The 22,370-nt window shown below is 32.9% G+C and overlaps 1 protein-coding gene across 41 annotated transcripts in view; it reads right to left on the bottom strand.

Annotated features, from left to right (window-relative positions):
• CHD9 (chromodomain helicase DNA binding protein 9) overlaps window positions 1-22,370 on the bottom strand; it is a 220,620-nt gene that overhangs the window by 73,044 nt on the left and 125,206 nt on the right. For 31 of the 41 annotated variants that reach the window (XM_060398313.1, XM_060398311.1, XM_060398335.1 and 28 more), the window contains 5 exons: window positions 17,848-18,179; window positions 5,377-5,488; window positions 1,466-1,612; window positions 532-600; window positions 391-446 (listed from right to left, as the gene is read on the bottom strand). In XM_060398313.1, the coding sequence (XP_060254296.1) occupies window positions 391-446; window positions 532-600; window positions 1,466-1,612; window positions 5,377-5,488; window positions 17,848-18,179 (716 nt within the window). Of the gene's footprint in view, window positions 1-390; window positions 447-531; window positions 601-1,465; window positions 1,613-4,634; window positions 4,693-5,376; window positions 5,489-17,847; window positions 18,180-19,338; window positions 19,522-22,370 lie in introns of those variants that run through there. The other 10 variants (XM_060398333.1, XM_060398338.1, XM_027977840.3 and 7 more) reach the window with 3 other exon arrangements.

Raw genomic sequence — 22,370 nt, 5'->3', positions numbered from 1 at the left:
TATAATAGTTTTGTCATGACCAGAAAGCAAACTTGTTTTGAAAGCAATGTAATTTTATTTAAAATACTTTCTTTCACCAAAGCATACTAAAAGTTGAACATAATCTGAAAAGTTTAAGAGTATAATATGATGGAAAATGTCTATTATTTCCAAAAGCATCATTTATAAATATTCCTGCATTTTGATGTTAGTAAGTAGTTTTCTGGGAAAAAAAGCTACTCAATTTCAACATGAAAAGTTTTCAAAGTCTATTCACTTTTTAATGATTTTTAAGTTCATGCAGTAACAAATATTTTAAAATACAGATAAAAAATAATTTAACTTAATATATTCAAAATATTAATTCATATTGAAATATCTTTCTATCATTTTTCTAACTTAAATACTTACTAATTCTTGTATTTTACAAAAAATTCTTCTGTATCAATCATCACTCCAGGTGATATCTAAGAAAAAGATTCAATAATTATGAGTTTTACAATCAGGCCATGGAATATAAAGTATAGAATGTAATGATGTATCACTACCTACTTCCTTTTTTATAGTTCTAGAAGATAATATCTTGTCCACAATTGCAGCATCTTCTTCACTTGGATTCTCCTATGTGGAAGAGGAAAAAAAGTATGATGATACATTCTGAAAACATTTCAGTTGCCACTCTGTATGTCTATAAATATACTAAAATCCAACAAACACTTATTTAACATGTCAGGGACCATGTTAAATGTTAGAAATACAAAATGAAAAAAATCAATTGTTGTTACTGTCCTCATCATCACTGGCATCACCACCATAGTAAACATATTGGAATTTTTAATCTCTTATGCATTATTCTCAATAGTTTACATTCTGCAGATTAGAAAGCTCAGGCATAGAGAAGATTAGTACTTGTTCAAGGTGTCAGATGATTCAGCAAGGAAATGAGTAGCTGGGTTACAGTCCAGATAAGGGAGAGTAAAAGAACTCTACAAAGAGGAAAATGCATATGTAAAGACATAAAGGTGTCAAAATATGGCACTGAGACAACTATGTTCATCAAACCAGAGGACTGAGAGTTTAGAGAGAAGTGGAAGGACATAGGGCCAAAAAAATCCATACGAAAGGCTTTATAAGCTGTAAAAAGTGCATTTTCATTTGTTTCTGATTTAGGACACCGTTAGAGGAGTTTTCAAGAAAAGTACTGTAATTAGACTTGCAATTTAGAAACACTCCACAAAAAACAGAGTTTGGAGGAGTCACAGGAAAATATATTTAGAAGGCAAAAAATTGAATGCCAAGAAGTAAAGATAAAAAAAGAGAGAACAAATACCTAGGTTTCTGATCCACATAACTAATGGTTCTATTAACTATAATATGGAACCTAGGAGGAAAAGTTGATGTAGGTTTTAGGAGGAAAGATAATGAAGATTTTTAATTTACATTGGTTTAAAATGTTTTCTGTCATATAACCCAAAATCTGTCTTACCACAAATAACTGTAAAGGCTGTTCGCCAGGTAAAGGAGCTGAATTCTTTTTTATTTTCATAGAGCCTTTAATCTCTTCTTCAGATTGCTTCCCTTCTGCATCTTCTGCATATTTTTTCCTTTTAATTTGTCGATTTGATCTTCTTTTCTGTAATGAATGATAAGGATCATGATTTATTTTAAAGGGTCATGTCACAGTTTTGTACATTAAAATTTCAAAACTGTATTCTGCATTCATCTTTTCTCATTTTTACTTTTAATTAAAGGAAGATAATAATTTTCGCTTTGCCAAAGATTTGCAATCTTTAGTTATCTTTAGTTTTACTTCCTAAAATGTCAAGTAAGAATGATTAACAATAATACCTTTATTAGTTTTCTTTTGAATTTGTTAACAATAAAAAGGTCTTTTTATTTAACTATTTTACAGATTGGGAAGCATGTATTTTAAAATATTAATACTAGCACAGTTTTTGCTTCAAACCTAGAAAGTCATCAGATGAATACTGGTTTAATATCAGGGTTGTAAAACTAAAAGAAATTAAAACTTTGACACAAAGCCCATGAACCTGTGTTTAAAACAGAAAAAAACCAAATAACATAAAATGTTTTAAAAGAGATACACAAAATAACAAAGTATGAAATCTACTAAAAACTTAAATGTGAATGAAGGAGGAACCACTGTTTTACTGCCTTTACTAGCTTCCCTTAGAAATAAATAACAGCACTATCATAAAAATGGAAGAAAGCTTTTCAGAAAGTATTCTGTGTAGTAACATGATTTTAAAATAATCTAAATAATTTAAAAGCAAGTATCAAATGCACATGGCTTTACTTACCTCCCTAAAAATCTAATATTTGATGTTCCCACTAAAAAACAAATTATACAATTGCCTGAAAATCCCAAAGGACTTAGGTTTAATTTTGTGTACCTCCCTAAAATCTCATGGATGGAGGTACCTCAGTCAACTGTTCTACTACTCAACATTCCTTCTTCCTTTTACTAGTCTTCTGTGTATTCAATGGCTCCCATAACATTTCCCCAAAATGCAACTAACAGAATAACCTATGTGGTCTCCTTTTGGTTTCTGCCAATGTCTTCAATGTGGTAGGTCTTTCATGCTACCATTGCCATAACAAAACTCAATCAGTGCAGCAGTGTAGGGACAAACTTCCTTGTATTCAGAAAGGCTGCAGTGCCTCTTCTCTTGAAAGTAGTGGAATATTGAGAGAAAGAAAGGCACTGCTGTGGTGAGACAGCTCAGGCAAATGTAGTAGAAAACTCCATGCTTCAATTAGAATGGGTCACCATCTCTTAGCCATGAAGATATTTATATTTTCAAAACTCAAGGTGACAATTGTCACTATGGGAGGCAGGAAGGTGGCATACAAAAATTATATAGAAGGGACTGAACATGGGTCACCTGCACTGCAGAAAGGTTCTTTACCATCTTAGCCACCAAGGACACCCATGAAGGCTGGGGAGTTCACTCTAAGAAATATACTGGCTTTTGTTTTGTTTTACTTGTTAAGTCGTGTCCTACTCTTGTGAACCCACGGACTGTAGCCAGCCAGGTTCCTTCATCCATGGAATTTCCCAGGCAAGAATACTGGAGTGGGTTGCCATTTCCTTCTCCAGGGGATCTTCCTGACCCAGGGATCGAACCTGTATCTCCTGGGGGCTCCTGCACTACACGAGGATTCTTTACTGAACCACTGAGGAAGCCCAAGGGACTTATAGAAACCCAATTCTCCCAAATCCTCTTTTGGAAAAGATATGAAACATTTATTATTCCCTGGGAGAGACAAGTCTATGGATCTCTAATACCAGGCTAAAGAAATGTTTGGAATTCTATTACAGGCATCAGTTCTTAACGCTGAAAAATATCTTAATTTAATAACCATTCAGGACACTTATTATTCTAACAATAACATATATTATGAATGTTACATCTCATTAGGCACAAATAGTTTATATAATGAAGTCTGGTAATAATTTGGTACACTTTTAGAAGATTCTATAGATGATTTCAACATTAAAGTTTCCTTTCTGATCACTTAGGTCAGGTACTTTGAAATGCCATACACAATCCTTAGTAAGTAGTAAACAAGTGGCCTGAAAGAATCGTTTTAACTCACAAAAATGCACATTCAGGAAATTCTTTACAAGAAGGAATGAGAGCCACATACTGTAAACTGCTCCCTCATTCTATGAAGATTTTTATCAGTCTATGAGCAATTTGAAAACTGATTTCACCAAAACTTACATTCCACTACAGCATATAGATATATATTCAGCAAAGAGAAGTAAGGTGCTACTCTTACCAATTAGCTTTCTCTGTTACAGAACAGTTTCACTACCTTAAAAATACAGAACTAATTTGAATGTCCATATTTTAGGCCAATGTGGGTTGCTTTGGCTTTCTTTTTCTCCATAGTATTTTCCAAAGGACAACTTAAAAGTGACAAGCTATTTCTTCAAATTTCTTTTTTCTAACTTTTCCTTAATGTTTTAAAGGCTTCAATCAACAGCACTTTACATAAGAGGTCGGAAACATTATGTTCTTAAATGACTAAACATTTCATTATGATAACATACCATTTGTTTCCTATCATAGACCTAATAAAATGTGCTATAGGGGCTTAAAAAATAATTTAAGTCTCTAAATATAGTTAGATTACTGAATTATTCTCTATCAGGTAAAAAATTAAATATCATAACCATATTTTTAAATTTTTCACTTCACTCTAAACCTTCAATTACTTTTCAAACCTTCAAATCTTGACAATCCACTGTGGTTGAAAACTACTTTTAGATATTTATACATAATTTATATATTAATATATTTAAATATATCAATAATACAGATTTATGATTGTTTACCAGAAAATATTTCTTTCCTTCTCCATTAAAATTTTCGTGTTAAAGCAAAACACTTGTCGAAGCAACCTAGTTAAGTACTGTGAAAGGCATGGAAGAAATATGCATGTTAACCTATTCTACCATTTCATTGTTTGGTAATTACATAATGGAAAAATGGCCAGCATTATTTTAGTAAAAATTTAACTACATTTTCTCATATTGAATAATGATAAGTTTGCCTAAGTTAAGGATAACATATGAAGAAAAAGCCAGGCCATATAATATCAGGAGCTTCAGTCACTGCCCTTACCTCAACTCTTGCAGCAGCCCAGGAGCCTTGAGCCACTACTCTCCCATTGGATAAGAAGCTGCATAAGGAAGAAGAAAGGCCATTCAGGGGCTTTCTGGCCCCATAATGCAACAACTGCCACCACCCCTACGGCCTAGGGTTGTACTTTAATTATTAGAGAGCAGAGGGTGGCCTGAATTATTATGACCTTCACTATATTTTTTTAACTTCACAAGGTTATTTTGAATATACAGCTATTAAAAAAATAAAAAAGAAAAATGCACAGTATTGTTGTCTGCTTTAGGGGATTTTTAATATACCTGTTTATCTTTTCCTCAGTAGAAGCAGACCAAAGAAATTATCTCCAAGAATGATTCAACCCATTTGCTTTATCATTTGTATTTGACTTTTAAAATTAGTATCTCCATCATTAAATTCATTTAATAATGCTCTATAAGTACAGGGTAATAATATCACTAGATACTCGCCATGCTAAAAGCCACCAGGGTCTTTGGATTGTTACTTAAACTCTCTTGGGCTTCAGTCTCATTATCTTAAAACTGAGAGGGTTTGAAGAAGATGTGTAAGTTTCCTCCCAGGTCTAACACTGTAGGACCATACTGTAATAACGTTTTGTCATATAATTTCTATGAAAATAAAATGTACTTTTACCACTAAACTACAGTATAAATATCCATAAAACAATATTATGCTATCTAAATCTGCCAGTGCTTCATTTCTCAGAAAAAAATTTTATACTCACTTGAGAGTCTTCCTCTTTGAATGCATGCTGTGTCATCTGCTCTGCATCAGATATTTCATCTGAAGACTCATTCTTTCTCTTTTGTTTCTTACCCAATGTAATAATGAGTTTGCTGTTTTAAGAGAAAAAGAGTAAACACTAAGATCTCTTTGTATTTCTCCACTTTTGGTCAAAGTAAGATCTCAATGATCAACTTTCTTCTGTTTTTTATCCCTTGAATGTTCAACTTTCAAAGATGCTATTTATCATGAAATAAAAAATGATATTTTCAAATGATAAACTCTATTCCAATGGAACAAATAGAAACCAATAATACAGTTAACATATTTCAAGCTTAGAAATAATAGTTAAATTCTATCTCTTATTTCTTTAGGCTCATGATTATTTTTCATGAGAAAAATGTCAGTTGATTTAATTATTTAAGAATTAACATAATTCATTTATTTTATTATCTTGGATAGATTTGCAATGAGGGATTCTTTTTCCTTCTACTTCTTTTTATTTCAAATTCCACTTAATTTCTTTGAATCCCACCTATTCTTCAAGTCTCCACTTGTTTCTACACTACAGCAGTTTTCCCCTTACTTAAACAATTAATAGTTCTTTGATTATTTCACTTAAGGCTTTTCTTAGCTACACTCTATCTTTCTAAAGAATTTTTATATTTCTACAGTATGCATACATTTACCTCTCTCTAATATATACACATATATATGTACATTAACACATATTGAATGTAAATGTCTAAAATGAAAATGTTTTCTATGTTTGTTTCCTGATGAAAGACAGAAATACGTAAGTACAGCCCACATTTTCTTATCTAGTTCAAGAGATGAGATGACATGATCACTATTAGGAAAGTTCTATTTTAGATATCTATATTCCAAACATAGAAAGCTTCCCGATTATATTCAGTCATGATATATTTGAAATATATCAAAACTTTTTTCAATAGTTATTTACTAATGTGGGAAAACTTGAAGGTTAAAAGCATCTACTTTGAAATCATAATTTCAAAAATATAAAAGCCTGATGTCACCATTTACCTGTCTTGTGTGACACTGGGGAAATTACTTGATAGTGTCCTTGCCTGTAAAACAGGGATACTGCGATATCTGGAGCCATATTTTTGTTGAGAATTAAGTGGGATAATGTATGTCTGAGCACAGCCTTTAACACATAGTAGTTCCTCAACTAACGGTAACTACATCTAACTGTGACATGCCAGGCACTTTCCTGGGTTCTAGGATTTGAAGGTAAAGTCGATAAGGTTAAAGAGGAAGTCAGAACAAGATGTAACGTGAAGACAAAGGAAGAAATGCTTATATTTACTGAAGAGTAAAGAAGGCTTTACAGAAAAGACAATGTTTGAGACAGGGAACTGAAAGATGAAAGGGAGCCCAACAAGTAGTGAAAGAAAAGACCGGGTACATTCCAGACAGGGGGATACCACAGGATATGTGAGAATATGCAACAATAAGAACATGTTCAGTTCAGTTCAGTTGCTCAGTCGTGTCTGACTCTTTGAGACCCCATGAATTGCTAGGACCACACAAAGTATACTACAGGAAGAGCTGGGTCAAGGTCATAGAAGACCCTGTCTTACACACAAGGAGTTAACGTTTTAGTTTAAGGCCATCTTTAAGCTCCATAGGGCAGAAATTGAAAAGAAATCTGTCTTGCTCACCGCTGACAACAAATGGCATGGAGATATTTTGAATGGATAAGAAACAGTAAAGCAACCAGAAGATGTAAGAATTTTAAACAAATTCTAGGGATGTAATGTACAGCTTGGTGACTATAGATAATAATATTGAGTTAAACATTTGACAGTCACTGAGAGAGTAAACCTTAAAAGTTCTTATCACAAGAAAAAATATATATAACTATGTGAGGTGACAGATGTTAACAAACTTATTGTGGTAACAGTTTCACAATATATACACACATCAAATCACTATATTGTACACCATAAACGAATACACTGTGATATGTCAATTACATCTGAATAAAATTGGGGGGAAAATAATTTTAAACAAGGAAACAATGCAACTAGAAGGAAATGAAATGTAAATGAGGGAAACCAGCAATAAGGATGCCAATTTCAGGTGAGAAATGAAGAATGAAATACAGGACCATGGTAGGGTGGATGAAGAAGTCAAGAAAGATACATAATTTTTCATTTTGGAAGCAGAAACAGTAGACTTGGTTATTGACTGGATAATGGGATATGAGGTGAGGAAAAATTCTAGAATGATTAATTCCCAGGGTATTCTCATATTGGCTTGATCACCACTTTCAACGTGATAATGGTAATTTTTACTTGGTTATCTCACTTGTACTTTTCTGAGTATGTGAAATAAATGACATACAGTAAACATACAGTTTACACTGAAACCAGGAAATCAGGGAAAGTATAAAAGGATACTCTGACACAACATTAAGGAACTACCCACAGTCATACTCTATCCCCTCTGTTTACACAGGTCATCTCTCTAAACTCCAGGCCCTCTTCCTTTACTCTGGTTTCTCTCCTAAAATAAAAATCTCCCTTGAGGTAATATCTACTATTAGTTACCACATCATCTTGTTCTTCCCTCCTTATCCACAGCTCTCGGAGTCACTTATACTGTTCCTTTCACTCGTCAATCCACTATCATCAGAACTCTAAAAACAACTTTCCATATTCAGAGCTTCCATTTACTCAATGTTTACTGAGTCAACCTCTGCTGACTTTATATGCATTCTCTAACTTTGCGTTCATATAGTTCTGAGAGGCAAATTATACAAGAAGAGGAAACTGAGGCTTAGAGAAATTAAATTACTTGTTTAAAGTCATATCGATAGTATGCCTCACTCCAAAGACTGACCTCCTAATGTTTAAGGCCACCAGTGACCCTTGTAATGCTAAATCCAACGGAAATTTAAAAAAATTTTCTTTACTAACACATAACTAATTTTTCCTGGTCTCCACCCTCAGATTCATGATACAACATTCTTCTGGTTCTCACTAAACTTCTTTGGCTCTTCTTTACTTTGAAGAAGTAATCCATTTTTCAGCAGGATTCAGTTTTTTTTTTTTTTTTTGCCAGTCCTTTAAACTTTGGTATTTCTCAAAGTCGTGTCTTTAGACTTCTTTCTTCTCTACATACTATTCCTAGGAAATTTAATCCATTCATAACAACCACTTAGAAGCTGAAGATTCTCAAATCTGTTATCTCTCATTCAGACCTTTCCTCAACTTCAGATTCATATAACCAACTGCTGATAAGACATATCCACATGGATATCCCACAGATATGAAAATCTCAAAATGGTCCCAAATGCAATCCCTCAGTTTCCCTTAAAAAGTGTACTAATACTACAGTATAATGCAAATTCAGAGAAGTGCACATATCAAAAGAGTATATAGCGCAGTGAGTTTTCTCAAATTGAACATAAATGTATAACCAGCTCCTAGATCAAGAAACAAGACACTGGTTTCCCAGAAGTCTCCTATCATGCTTTTCTCTTCAAGTAACAATCTCCTTCTGAGAGTAACCTTTGTGTTACTTCTGATTATTTAATATAACCTAAGGCACTTGGACAGGTGATCTTCAATGGCAAGGTAAGGGATAACTCAAACTAAAAATGATTCATAGAAATACAGTTTTCATGCACTCCCTCATCTGCTCTCCATCGCCAAACTCAAACATAATTTAGACTGGTTTGTAGATGAGGACAACACTAGTGGCAAAAAAGCTGTTAATAATGACTTCCCATGAAATGCAGATCAAGGCCCATAAATACCCTTCAGTACAGTGCTTAAAAAGGCATTTTATTAGTGTTTGGTATGCTAAATAAATTCTGTATGTGAAATATATAATCTGATATGGTATCTATATTGCTGCTTAAAGACTCAAATCCCACTCAATAAAAACTTCAATGAAATCAGGAGCAGAGAGATTTAAAACTTTATGACTATGAAGAGATTGTACTTTGCCTTTCTAGTAGATAAAGTAAATAAGTTTTCACTCTAAGGACACTGAACTAAGCTGCTTAAATAATATTTTTATAAATAAACATTAACTAAATACTAAGTGCTAAAAAAAATACTAAGTGCTACCAAATTAGTCTTGAACACCTCTTTTTGGTGAAGGTGGATAAATTAGATATAAGTGTTTTAATACCTTATATTAAAAAGCAGAGACACTCCTTTGCCAACAAAGGTCCACCTAGTCAAGGCTGTGGTTTTTCCAGTAGTCACGTATGGATGTGAGAGTTGGACTATAAAGAAAGCTGAGTGCCAAAGAATTGATGCTTTTGAACTGTGATGTTGGAGAAGACTCTTGAGAGTCCCTTGGACTGCAAGGAGATCCAACCAGTCCATCCCAAATATTCATTGGAAGGACTGATGCTGAAGCTGAAACTCCAATACTTTGGCTACCTGATGTGAACTGACTCATTTGAAAAGACTCTGATGCCAGGAAAGACTGAAGGCGGGAGGAGAAGGGGACAGCAGAGGATGAGATGGTAGGATGGCATCACCAACTCAATGGACATGAGTCTGAGTAAACTCCAGGAGCTGGTGACAGACAGGGAGGCCTGGTGTGCTGCAGTCCATGGTGTTGCAAAGAGTCGAACATGACTGAGCGACTGAACTAAACTGATAATACCTAAGGTAAACCTTCATTACATTATTTGAAAAATGTACTTACAAACAAAAATACCTTCAAAATTTATTTTTCTTATATTCTGCATTTTCTTCCAATATTATTATATAGGCCTGGAATAAATCTTAATTCATAAACTAACTATCATTAACCCATGGAAAAGTATTTTTCAAATTCTAACTTTGCAAGAAATATTTCAAATACAATAGTTTCCTACTAAATTTCTGAGGTCCAAATACTTACACACACGACCATTCTGTTCAAAAAAGCTACATTTCTTCTGTAGAAAAAAGGTTTATTCTAAAACTTGAAGTCATTCTTTACTGACATAATTCTGAGTTTTAAAAAAATATATTTTATATAAAATATATAGTTTATATATATGTACACACACAAATATCCTATGGTTACTTACAAAGAACATTGGTTCTTAGAAATAATGAAGTCATATCAGTTTATTAAACATTCTAAAATGGTATATAAGGGATATTACAAAGAACAAACATTTGGTTAGTTTTGATCAATAATTCCTAAACATGTGAGTCAGGTTTCATTAGAAGCTTGTTTGTTAAAAATAAAAATTCCAAATCGAGAGACATTCTGCAAAATAAGGCACTTCCCAGGTGGCTCAGTGGTAAAGAATCTGCCTGCCAATGCAGGAAACGCAGGAGACATAGGTTCAATTCCTGGGTTAGGAAGATCCCCTGGAGGAAGAAATGGCAATCCACTCCAGTATTCTTGCCTGGAAAATGCCATGGACAGAGAAGCCTGGTGGGCTACAGTCCATGGAGTTGCAGAGATGGACACGACTTAGCAACTGAGCACTACAAAATAACTGCCCAGGATGCTACAAAGAGGAAAATGTCAAAGATTGAAGAATCATTCTAAAATGGAGGAGTATGAGGAGATAAGACAACAAAATGAAATATAAAATCCTTAATTGGATCCTGGCCAAAAAAATGGAACTGACACAATTTGCACTGAGCTGTAACTCAGTTAACAGGATTGTGTTAAGTGTTTACTTTCTGATTTTGATCATTGTGCTTGGGTAAAATATTATTAACATCTGAGGAAGCTGGGTGAAGAGCCTAAGGGAACCCTAACCTATTTTCACAAGTGTGAGATTAGTTCAAAATAAAAACTAACAAAACAAAACTCCAGATTTGTAGGTTCCAACTCCAGAATTCTGATCTAGTAAGTGGGATCCCTCATCAGACTTTATAAGAATTCTCACCAGGTTTCACAACCACGGGCTCAAAATAATTAGTGAAGAAAACTCCAGGAACAAATATTCAGGATAATAAAACTATTCTATACTTACAGAATACTTAAAATTTCAAAGTGCTTTTGTCTATACCTTAGCTGACCCTGAGAAAAGTTCATATATAGGTGAGGCGGTCATCAGTCCCACTAAATAGAGAAACTTTAGCCCTAAAAGATAAAACAAATTGCCAAAACCACACGTCTAGTAAAAGACAAAGTCTCCTTACTCCTACTCTGCTATTTTCAATGTATCTTACTGATTTTAAAATAAAATGATACTATACTTCAACCAGTCACTAGATAGTTTAATATCAATAAATATACTTTAATGAATAAAGAGGATTATGAAACTACACTATGTTTTAGAAAATGCCACGGTTAAAGTTTGTTGATTTCTGAACAACCAGGGATATCTATTGCCTGTACAATGACAATTGATAGCCATAAATGTTATCTAAAGGAAATCAGATGGTCTAAAAGTAGAAGAAATAAGATAAAGTCAGTTAAGTAAAATATCCAATTACCAAAGAGCATGTCATTCCTCCATGATGAATTACAGAAAGTTTACTATGTTAATTCTAAAATAAAATGTCATTATAGGTACAATTTTCAAATAAATTAATAGTCTGCTTTTTAGAAATGTCACAAAGTAAAGCAACAAAGTAATATAGACTATAATGATAATAAAGACTTTAAGCAAGTTTTTTTTTAAAAAACATTAAAAGGATCTGTTATCAATGTTAGCAAACTGCAGCAACAAGTATCCAGGCATGTAAAAGAACTAAATATCAAAACATAGCTTGTTTTCAGACAGCAAAGGGCAATTTCAAACTAAGTATAAATCTGAACTGTTAATTCATTTGAAACACATACTAGAAAACCTCAGTGTTTATATACTTGACAGTTATATTTGATTTTCAGATGTAACTGATGCACTCATCTAAATCCTGCCCACGTGTTATTAGTAGAAGCCATGTAACAAGCAAGCTACATTCTACGCGGTGTCAATCTGTAATTGCCCCCTGTAGATCCTCTCATTGTAATAATTGGACAAACAATGAATCTTATCCAATTTAGTCCATTTGTTGTTATTAATGCACCCAATTCATCAAACATAGAGGAAACAAGCAAAACTACTATTTTACATTATAATTTTCTTTTCTTTGTAAGCCCAGTTGCAGGCACTGGGGCTATTTTTAAAATCATCAGATATATACATGTGTATTTTTTTTAAGAAGAAACATATTTAACTTGATGAAATTATTCCAATTTAAAGTTCAACTCAAGACTCTAGCTTAAACTTGGGAAAAAAAAATCAAGTTTTAAAACGGTTTTTAGTTAATCTTTAAATTTATGAAAGGAGGACTGTATTCGAGGTTTTTAATAACGTGGATTATAAATTACTTCCTGTTTAGGGAATTCCCTGGAAATTCAGTAGTTAGGACTCTGTACTTCCACTGCAGGGGGCATGAGTTTGATCCCTGGCCGGGAACTAAGATCCAGTACATCATGTGGCATGGACAAAAAATACTACTAAATAAAACAAATAATCACTTCCAGTTTAAGATTGGGCATCAAGTTTTTCAAAATGTTTATTTCACTGAGGTGTTTCATATAAATAGTCACTAAGGTCCAAGCATTAGCTAATCATAGTCAGTATATTTATCAGCATAGTTTAATCCTTATTCTTTAAAAAATTTACTTCCCGTCTTTAAAAAAAAAAGTTTATGCTTAAAAATACTGACAAAATAGGAAAATTAAAATCAGATACTATAGTGTCTCTAAAGTACACCTTTCCTCTACATATTGACATCTATGAAATCAAGATTCACTTAATATTCAAAGGTATGCCATAGTTTTAACTGTTAATATATTTTTTCTGACACATAAAGTAAAAAATATAATAGTGTCATAATCAATGACATTTTTGATTAAATGAAATAATCGCACATTATTTGCTAGTGATAAACCTTATAATACATCTTATATAACGATATATGCATTAAAGATGGACTTATAAATCTTAAATTCATAATATATAAAGTATACATTAATTCTTTCTGCAGATGAATATTTCAGATTTTCATTGAACTTAAGTTTAGAAATAGTCAAATCAATAAAACATTTTATCTTCTTAACATTTAAAAATTATAGAACTTATACAGTCTACTAATGGCATGATTAACAATTAAAAATACATAATAAATTTATGCCACACATTTTTGAAAGTGCTTTCTTAATCATATGCTGAGAAACATTTAATTAATACATCTATATTTTATCCTAACACACACTAAATTCCTACTACTCTGAATGTTTGCAATCAGGGTCTCAGTTGTTACTTCCTGTGACATGTGGTGTAGCTGACTGAGCAGGCATGAACACCCACCCCTTGGCAGTAGAAGGGTGGCGTCTTAACCACTGGACCACCAGGGAAGGCTCTCATTTGTTATTTCACTAACACGCAATATAAACTGATAATTCCCAATTTCTGCTGATTCCTCTTATTTTCCCCTCAGATTTTGTTCATGATTTTCCCCTTATATTATTATTTAAATGTGTGTCTCTCTCTAGACACACATATGGATATACTTACATGTTTGTTTTGTTTAAAAATACAAACATACATATATAGGTATATGCATAGTAGGTAATTAATAAACGTTATTTTGCTTATCCCTTCTTGGGCGCTCAGAATGACAATCGCAAAGAAGGGCACAATGTAATTTCCAAATCTAATTAAACGTTTTACTGTTTTTCTTTATAACATGACACCCTTAATTCCAACTTGCTTTGATAAATATTTCCTAATTTAGATGTTTTCTACTTTATCTAAAGAGAAAAGCTACTTCTAGCACTTGTTAACTGCCACTCATAACAACAGAAAGAATAATTATAAGTAATACAAAATAGTTTTTTTTAACCTTTAATTGTGAAGGTTTTACCTCTACTGATATAATTTACAGGGCTATAAGAACATTTTTAAGTGTAAAAAACATTCTACTTGTCAGTCTGATCATCTAAAGCAAAGAAGTAAAATAACTGACAACATGGAAACACAGTTTAAATGTCAAGGCTATAAAACATAATAAACCTAAAAATGCTTCAATCAAATCTAAAAGCAAGCTATAAGAAAATTCTACTAGAAGTCTTAGAATGAATTTATTTTAGAATTTACTTTATCACTACTAAACCATTAATTTTGTCCCTGTGACTTAATGAAGGATTAGCTTGCCATTTCTGATTTTAACAAACCAAATGCACATTTGGCATCATTTAAAATTTAATCTTCAATTGATTCATTCTTTTCATAAAATTCATTCCTTTCCATTCATGGAGCTTCTATTAGGTAACAAAGATCACTAAAGAAATACCCACTCTTCCATCTGAAAGGTGGCTTTTTATAACCTGACTGCCAAGATCATGAAAAATGTCAAAGCAGAAAAAGTCCTATACCTCACTCTTCATTTTACACCTGTCATTTCCATTTTAACTCACACTATCCCTTCCATATAACCATGTAATTCCTTTCAAACTCCGAGCACGTTTCAAAACAAGATTCACCTGTCCTAAATGCCACTCTAGCTAATCTGATAAACAGAGGCATACAAATAAGAAGAAAATATTAGTAAGTTACGCTACTCTCCTTCTTATCAGTTTTAGCAACTGTTTGTTTTCATATTGTCTGCTTGATTTTTAAACTCATCTTATTCAGGAAGAGAGCCTTAATAGAAAGAGAACCTAGGCAGATAGGTGAGAACTTAAGTTTCAAACAAGGGGCATAGCTCCTGGCCTTGGGTTTTTCCTTAAATAGCTAAATGCTATTTATGTTTTCAGAAAATAACGGCTAACATTATTTATAGGTATCGTTCTATATGCTTTAAATGTTATTAAATCATTTCACCCTCAATATAACACTATAAGGCAAGCACTACCATTATCCTCATTTTATGTATGAGTAAACTAAAACTTGGAGAGGTTAAGTATTTGTCCAGGGCCACACTGCTTTATAAGTGATAAAGGGGGAATGTGAATAAGTACATCTGGTTCCAAAGTCAAAGCACTTAACCTCATTATCATACTGCATGCCCAGTCTAACTCAGAATTGCTGTAAAGATTAAATGACACTATATCAAAGTCTCTGAAAAGGAAACTCTATTCCTCGTATTTAAAAAGATTAATCTATGAAAGTGACAGAAAAAATACAAAGGTTTCACGGAAGCAGAGGCAGTATTGGTTTTCTTCAGATTAGTCTTAGTATATAATAATTCCTAGATTATATGATACCACATATGTGCATTAAATGAACAACTCTGACTATAATCATAACTTATTATTTACAAATTTAGTTATTTTTGAAATTTATGTTTCATTAATGAGCATTCATTAATGCTCATGGTTAAGTTGCAGCACACACTCCCTTTAATTTTATCTGATATCAATCACCTGATACTAGCAAAAGTTCGATTCTTTTAAAACGAAGAAAAACAAAACCTTTACAAGAAAATATTTAATACATCATGAAATACTATTAAAATGATACAAATAAACTTAACTATTTAAAGGACAGTTGGTTCTTCACAAAAATTTAAAAACTCAGCAAATTCAAATAATACAATGCAGTGGGCTAACTGGAAAGCACAGTAATGAAATATTTCAAGTGACCATTACAGAACTCCAGGTTGTATATGAATTTCATTTCCATCCACGCTTTTTCTTCCAACATGAAAGTAATCTTTGGTTGTCTAATAAAGATGATCAAAAAACTGCTACACTCCCAGTAGCTTAATAATATATGGGCAAGCTTCAGTTCTACTTGCCTGCAACTTATAAATTCCTCACCCACTTTCAGCAAGTCATTTTTCTACCGCTTACTCAATACCTGACCATGGAAATATCTTTCCAATACAATTCTGACCTCTTCTCACAAATGCTCTCTCTATAAAACAAGTGCTAAATTGATCATGCTGTACAATATTAAAATAATTTATCATTACTAATCTATTTCTAACAAAAATACAAATATCACAGACTACTCTAATATATTACTATCCCCTACCATATTAATCTACACTTTTAAAAAATCCATGTTTTTATATTATAATTTATTATTTCTAATTTCCCTTTATATATTGTTTTTTTTCTCTTGAACCAGGTTCACCTGTTATCTTTTCCTTCCCTCTAGTTATCCTCCCATCCCCCCATTTAAACTTACTGTAACTCTTGAAGGTTCTCTAAGGTTTCCTCTTATGATTATTTTAAATATCCTTTCAAATAGTACTACTACTTTGTCCATATCCCTGTACAAGTTAAAACTGGAATATTTTAATCACAGCAACTTTAGTACATTAAAGGATTATATAAGGGGTTTCCTAAATTAAAACTAGACAAAATATTGAAATAAGATGCCTTCATTCCAAAACCTTTAAACATAAAAGGAACAAAAATCTAAACTTCAAATTTCATGTTAGCTATCTGCAAATAAAATATAAAATCAATAATATTAATTATCTCTCTATTATACCAACAGAGTCCACATTATTTAAAGATTTGGACGGAAAGACTTCATGACCTAATGATATAACTTAGTTTGATGGTTGCATTTAAAATGCTATGAATAAACTGTTATAAAATTTAGTTCTGAATATCTATATAATATATAAATGATTTCTTAAGCAAATGAAGATTTTAATAATAATGAAATTTCTCCTTTATTGTGTACTCTTCTATGTGGACAAAAGAAAATTAAATACTTTATTAAAATTTCATATAAAGCCTTCAAAAATAACCAAATATTCCCATAAAAACAAGTCTAAACTCTGTTGGCCTTAGATTAGTTTTACCCTTGCATCCCTTGCATACATAAAATAAACATACACATAAAACAAATAATAGTTATTACATTTTATTTTTTGAAAATAAGTAGTCAAATAAAAAACACCTAGGATTAATGTACCCTCCAAAAGCAATTCTTTATCCTTATAATTCTCTTGGAGCATTAATCCTCACCTGGCCTCTTTATTACATAAAGTAAATCATAAAGACTATAAAGAAGTAAGTCTGTAAGAATTGAGAGCTGCTTATTGTTGACTTAAATGATCTTAGTTTCCTTGCCATTCCATTTATTTCAAAGTTGTGGGTTTATGAGAAAATATTATATTTCATGTTTCCAAACTATAAAGTACCCAGTGAAGTACAACTAAGAGAGAAATAAATCTATAATTATAAAGAATTTCAAGGCACTTTAAAATTTTAAATAAACTTGGAACTGGCACAGCAATGTGGATTTTTTTTTCTTTTTCTGTTTTATATATAAAATATTTTCCTATTCTAAATTCTTTTTACTAACAAAAAGGTATGTTCACATGTCAGTAAATTCAGTAAAATTCTGGAATATTATTAATACCTAATTCATTCAAAAAGGCAATGAGGTACACAACTTAAAACTCCAAAGTGAGAGTAAACACATCACACGCAAATCAAAAGTAAAAGATTAGACAGACTGTGCTTTTACAAAAACTTCAAAGGAAGAAGATTTAATTCTTAATCAACTCACCCAATTTTTGTCTTCTCTTTTAACTTAGAACAAGTTTTTGTTTTTTTGCTCTCTTTGTCCTTTGGCTTGGATTTCATCCTTCTTCCTTTCTTTTCCTCTTTTCCTTCAACTGAAGCACTAGGAAAGTTTTCAGGGCTCATTACTCGTGGAATATTGCGTTCCCCTCGCTCCTTCGCTTTTGCTATGGCCTCTGATATTATACGATTAGCCTTTTCTTGCTTGCTTTCTGATTCCACCTTTTTTCTCTGCTTCTTCTCAGACATGATCCTCACCTGGGTATTCTGCAACTTAGTGTATGTCCCAGAACCATCACTCTTCTTGGAAGATGGAGGCTAGAGAAATCAAAATAATTTTTACACAATATATAAAAGTACATTTAAACAATTAACACACACAACCAAAACTTTAGAATTAAGCTTAAAGAAGTAAAATACATAAGCAAATATGTGTGTTACAGTTTAAAATTAAAACACTTTGCTGATTTAGATATTAGTCTAGGTATAAAATAAAAAGCCGAACTATCACTTTTAAAAATGAAGATTAAAGAAGGGTAATACAGATTCACTGATATTTTCATAGCATTCTTAATTAGCTGATTCAAATTTTGCCCTATAAATACAGCTAATCCAAATTAAGTCATATAAATATTCTGGGCATTTGGAATAAGTGTCTTCTTTCCTCTTCATTCCAGAACTCTGAAAATTATTAACAAATTTAAAATATCAATTTTCATTTAGAATGACTACTCCCCATAGTTTATTATGATTTTTAGAAAAACAAAGCCTCTCTGCTTTACAAGAAACTGGAACTAGAACCTGAAACCATTTAAATCATTTTAATGTGCAGTCTATGCAGCAATATAGCTAGTTAGTAGACAAAACCATACTATAAATTAGAGAAAGTTTTAGTTCTTCTGTGAAAGAGTTAAATGAGGATTTTTTTCTCTTTCTATATCATAGTATTTTGCTCAAGCAATTCTGGAAAAAAACAAATTTATAGTTTCACGTTAAAATTATTAATATTTTAGCAATATCACAGGAAGCAAATCAACAGCATTTAAAAAATAATATCCTCTTCAAACACGCATACATCCACATATTCTTAGATCACAGTTTTGTTACATTCTTACCCGTAAACATGCCTCTGACTACAGCAAGGGAAAAAACCACCAGGAATTTCCAAACACATTTTCATGCTGATTCCAGTGTGCTTCACTGGATATCTTTTCTATACCTGCCTCATCAAAGGTTTCATAGCAGTGCTACAGCACTGAGAAAGGAAGGAGGGTTTAGAATCGCTCACTAAAATGCCACCTTAAGGCCTACAGGCTATAACAAATAACCAAGACGCGAGAAAACAGCAACAAGCTCAAGATGGCGATGCAGTACGACTCCCGCAGCAGCAGCCAGTAATAAGGAAGGTTATTCAATCCCATTAGCCTTTTAGCCCAAAGAACCCCTCCTCCTCCCACTCATTCAGGCTTTCACTTACCCTTCCTCTTGGCCTCTTCACTGAAGACATTTTTGGCGTCAGACAAAGGCTTGCCCTCTGCTTTTTCACCACCCCAGGCAGTGCTCAAGAAAAAAGCATTGAAAGAAGATTCCTAAATGGCCTATTTAGCAAGCTGCAACCAAGAGATGCACAACCCTCCACAAATACACATTGTGATTTATCAACACATTTCTGCCTTGGCAAGTTTATATCCACTGTTCATCCTAATTAGATATGAAAAAGGCGTAAACCCCTCCTAAAAAGCTGAGTTTCCTCAATAGCTGTAAGCAGATAGCCAGATTCCAACAAAGCACAGAAAGAAATGAATGCACAAAGCATCAAAATGCATCAGCATGAATATTAGAGATGTCGTTAAAAATACTGACTCCTTCTGCGGAAGTAGGCCAGCAGATGGTGCTACCAGTTATTATTCCATTAGACTCTGCAATTTAACCCCCAATGGACTGTTCTTCCCTCCATGAAACATATTTAACTCTCACTCTACCATTTCCTGTAGTAAAGTTTTTAAAAAATATACGTAAAAACTTGATTTCAAAAAATTATTTGAAAACGAAAACAGTAGTGAAGTGGCTTTAAGTAGCTATCATCATTAAAAAAAGAAAGTCCAATGCAATTTTTACCAGAGAAAAATACTTTTCTCCGTGATACTCTAAAATATTTAAAGCATAAACACAGCTGAAGAGGAGTGAAGGGTTAAAGAGGAGGTCATGCAAATGGAACACATAACAAGTCACTTCTCTTTAAGAAATTAGATAAGGTCTCTCATTATTCTCCTAACAAAAAGCTAACAATGTTATTTTTAAAACAGAGAACTGAATCTATTTTTATTTAAATTCTAAAAAGAAGCTTAAGATTTTCAAATGAACACATAAGATCTGTCTATAAAGAATAACTAATCCTACTTAAAATTTTCTCTTACTTAAACCTGAATTCATACATTAATTTATTTTCCTAACCTCAAAAAACTCCTAAAACATTCCTGACCTTTACTCTCCACATTCTGTTTCAACTAAACTGTTGAGTTTTTCATATAACAATTTGAGTTTTGGTCCATTGCTAAAAGTAAATAAGTAGCAAGTCATCCTGAATTTGATAATTAATACCATTTTTCTCCTATAAAATACTGAGACTATTTTAGTAGAATGAAATAGCTAAAACAAAATTTTCACTGTTTCAAAATTCACATTTACCTCTTTCATTAATGCCATTTTTTCAACTGGTCTTGGCAGATCATCTGACATGTGCATCAAAGAACCTGTTTTTAGTTTTCTTTTTTCCTTTTAGGCATCAAAGCTCACGAAATGGAGCTACATTATATGAATAGTATCCTAGAAAGACTAAAGTAAAGAGCAGGAAAGGCTATTAAAGGCATAGGATCATTAATGGCAAGAAAAGGATCTTAGTAACCTGAGAGGTCATCTATGTAAAAATCATAATAACCAATAATAATGGCTAACCCCAAATGCTTATTAGGTGATAGGCACTATTCTAAGCATTTTACATGTAATAATCAATTCAATCCTGAATAATAGGGTAATAGTGATAATGGAGAGGAGTAGCAAATGGGAGAGATTCTTACAGTAGTATTTCAAAATGAGAGACTTAGGGGCACAAATAATTTTAAAAAATAATAATAAGAGCTAACACATTTCATCCTTACTATGTTTTAGGCACTATGCCTAATATGACATACACATGAACAATGTGGATTTAAACTGCCTGGGTCCACTTATATACAGATTTTTTTCAATAAATACTACAGTGCTACATAATCCACGACTGGTTTCATCCAAGGATGTGGAACCACAGATATGGAGGAATCATGAACTGCAAATACGGAGGAATCACATAAAGGGAAAACTGACTACAAATTATAATTGGATCTTTCAGTGAGTCTCTAACCCTACACTGTTCCAGAATCTACAGTACAGCAACTCAGTTAATCTTAAAAACAACCCTACGAAGAAGACCAAAATTCAAAGAGATGCATGCACTCCAATGTTCACTGCAACACTATTTACAATAGCCAGGACACATAAGAAACCTAAATGTACATCAACAAAGAAATGGATAAAGACAACATGCTACAAATATACAATGGAGTATTAGCCATAAAAAAGAACAAAATAATGCCATCTGGAGCAACATGGATGCACCAAGAGACTGTGAAACTCAGTGAAGAAAGTCAGACACAGGAAGATAAATAGCATATGAGATTGCTTATTGTGATCTTAAAAAAGGGTACAAGTGAACTTATTTACAAAACAGAAGTAGAGTACATGTAGAAACAAATGTATGGTTACCAGGGGATGGGAGCGAGGAATAAATGGGAGACTGAAATTGACATACACACACTCTACTGCGGCTGCTTAGTCACTAAGTCCTGTCTGACTTTTTGCAACCCCATGGACTGTAGCCCACCAGGCTCAGGCAAGAATACTGCAGTGGGTTACCATTTCCTTTTCCAGGGGAGCTTCCTGACCCAGGGATCAAACCCGCATCTCCTCCTTGGTAGGCGGATTCTTCACCACTGAGCCACCTGGGGAGCCTCATATATACACTACTACATATGAAGGAGGTAAACTAATAAGAACCTGCTGTATAGTACAGCGAACTTGACTCAATTCTCTGTAGTGGCCTATATGGGAAAAGAATCTTTAAAAAAACTGGATATATACATAAACATACGTATAATATTTGCTGTACACCTGAAACTAATGCGACATTGTAAACTAACTATACTCCAATAAAAATGAAAAAACAAACAATACTCTGTGAGATATACCCTCATTTTATAGCTAAGGATACTGAGGCATAGAGGCTTCCTAGGTGGCGCTAGTGGTAAAGAACTTGCCTGCCAATTCAGGAGACGTAAGAGACACAAGTTGGATTCCTGGATTGGGAAGATCCCCTGGAGGAGGGCATGGCAACCCACTCCAGTATTCTTGCCTGGAGAATCTCATGGACAGAGGGGCCTGGCGGGCTACCGTCCATAAGGTTGCAGAGAGTCA

The sequence above is a fragment of the Ovis aries genome, chromosome 14, assembly GCF_016772045.2.
Source record: "Ovis aries strain OAR_USU_Benz2616 breed Rambouillet chromosome 14, ARS-UI_Ramb_v3.0, whole genome shotgun sequence".
NCBI classification, from domain to species: domain Eukaryota; kingdom Metazoa; phylum Chordata; class Mammalia; order Artiodactyla; family Bovidae; genus Ovis; species Ovis aries.
Note: the sequence above shows the minus strand (reverse complement) of the source record. Positions and strands in the feature narration are given on the sequence as shown.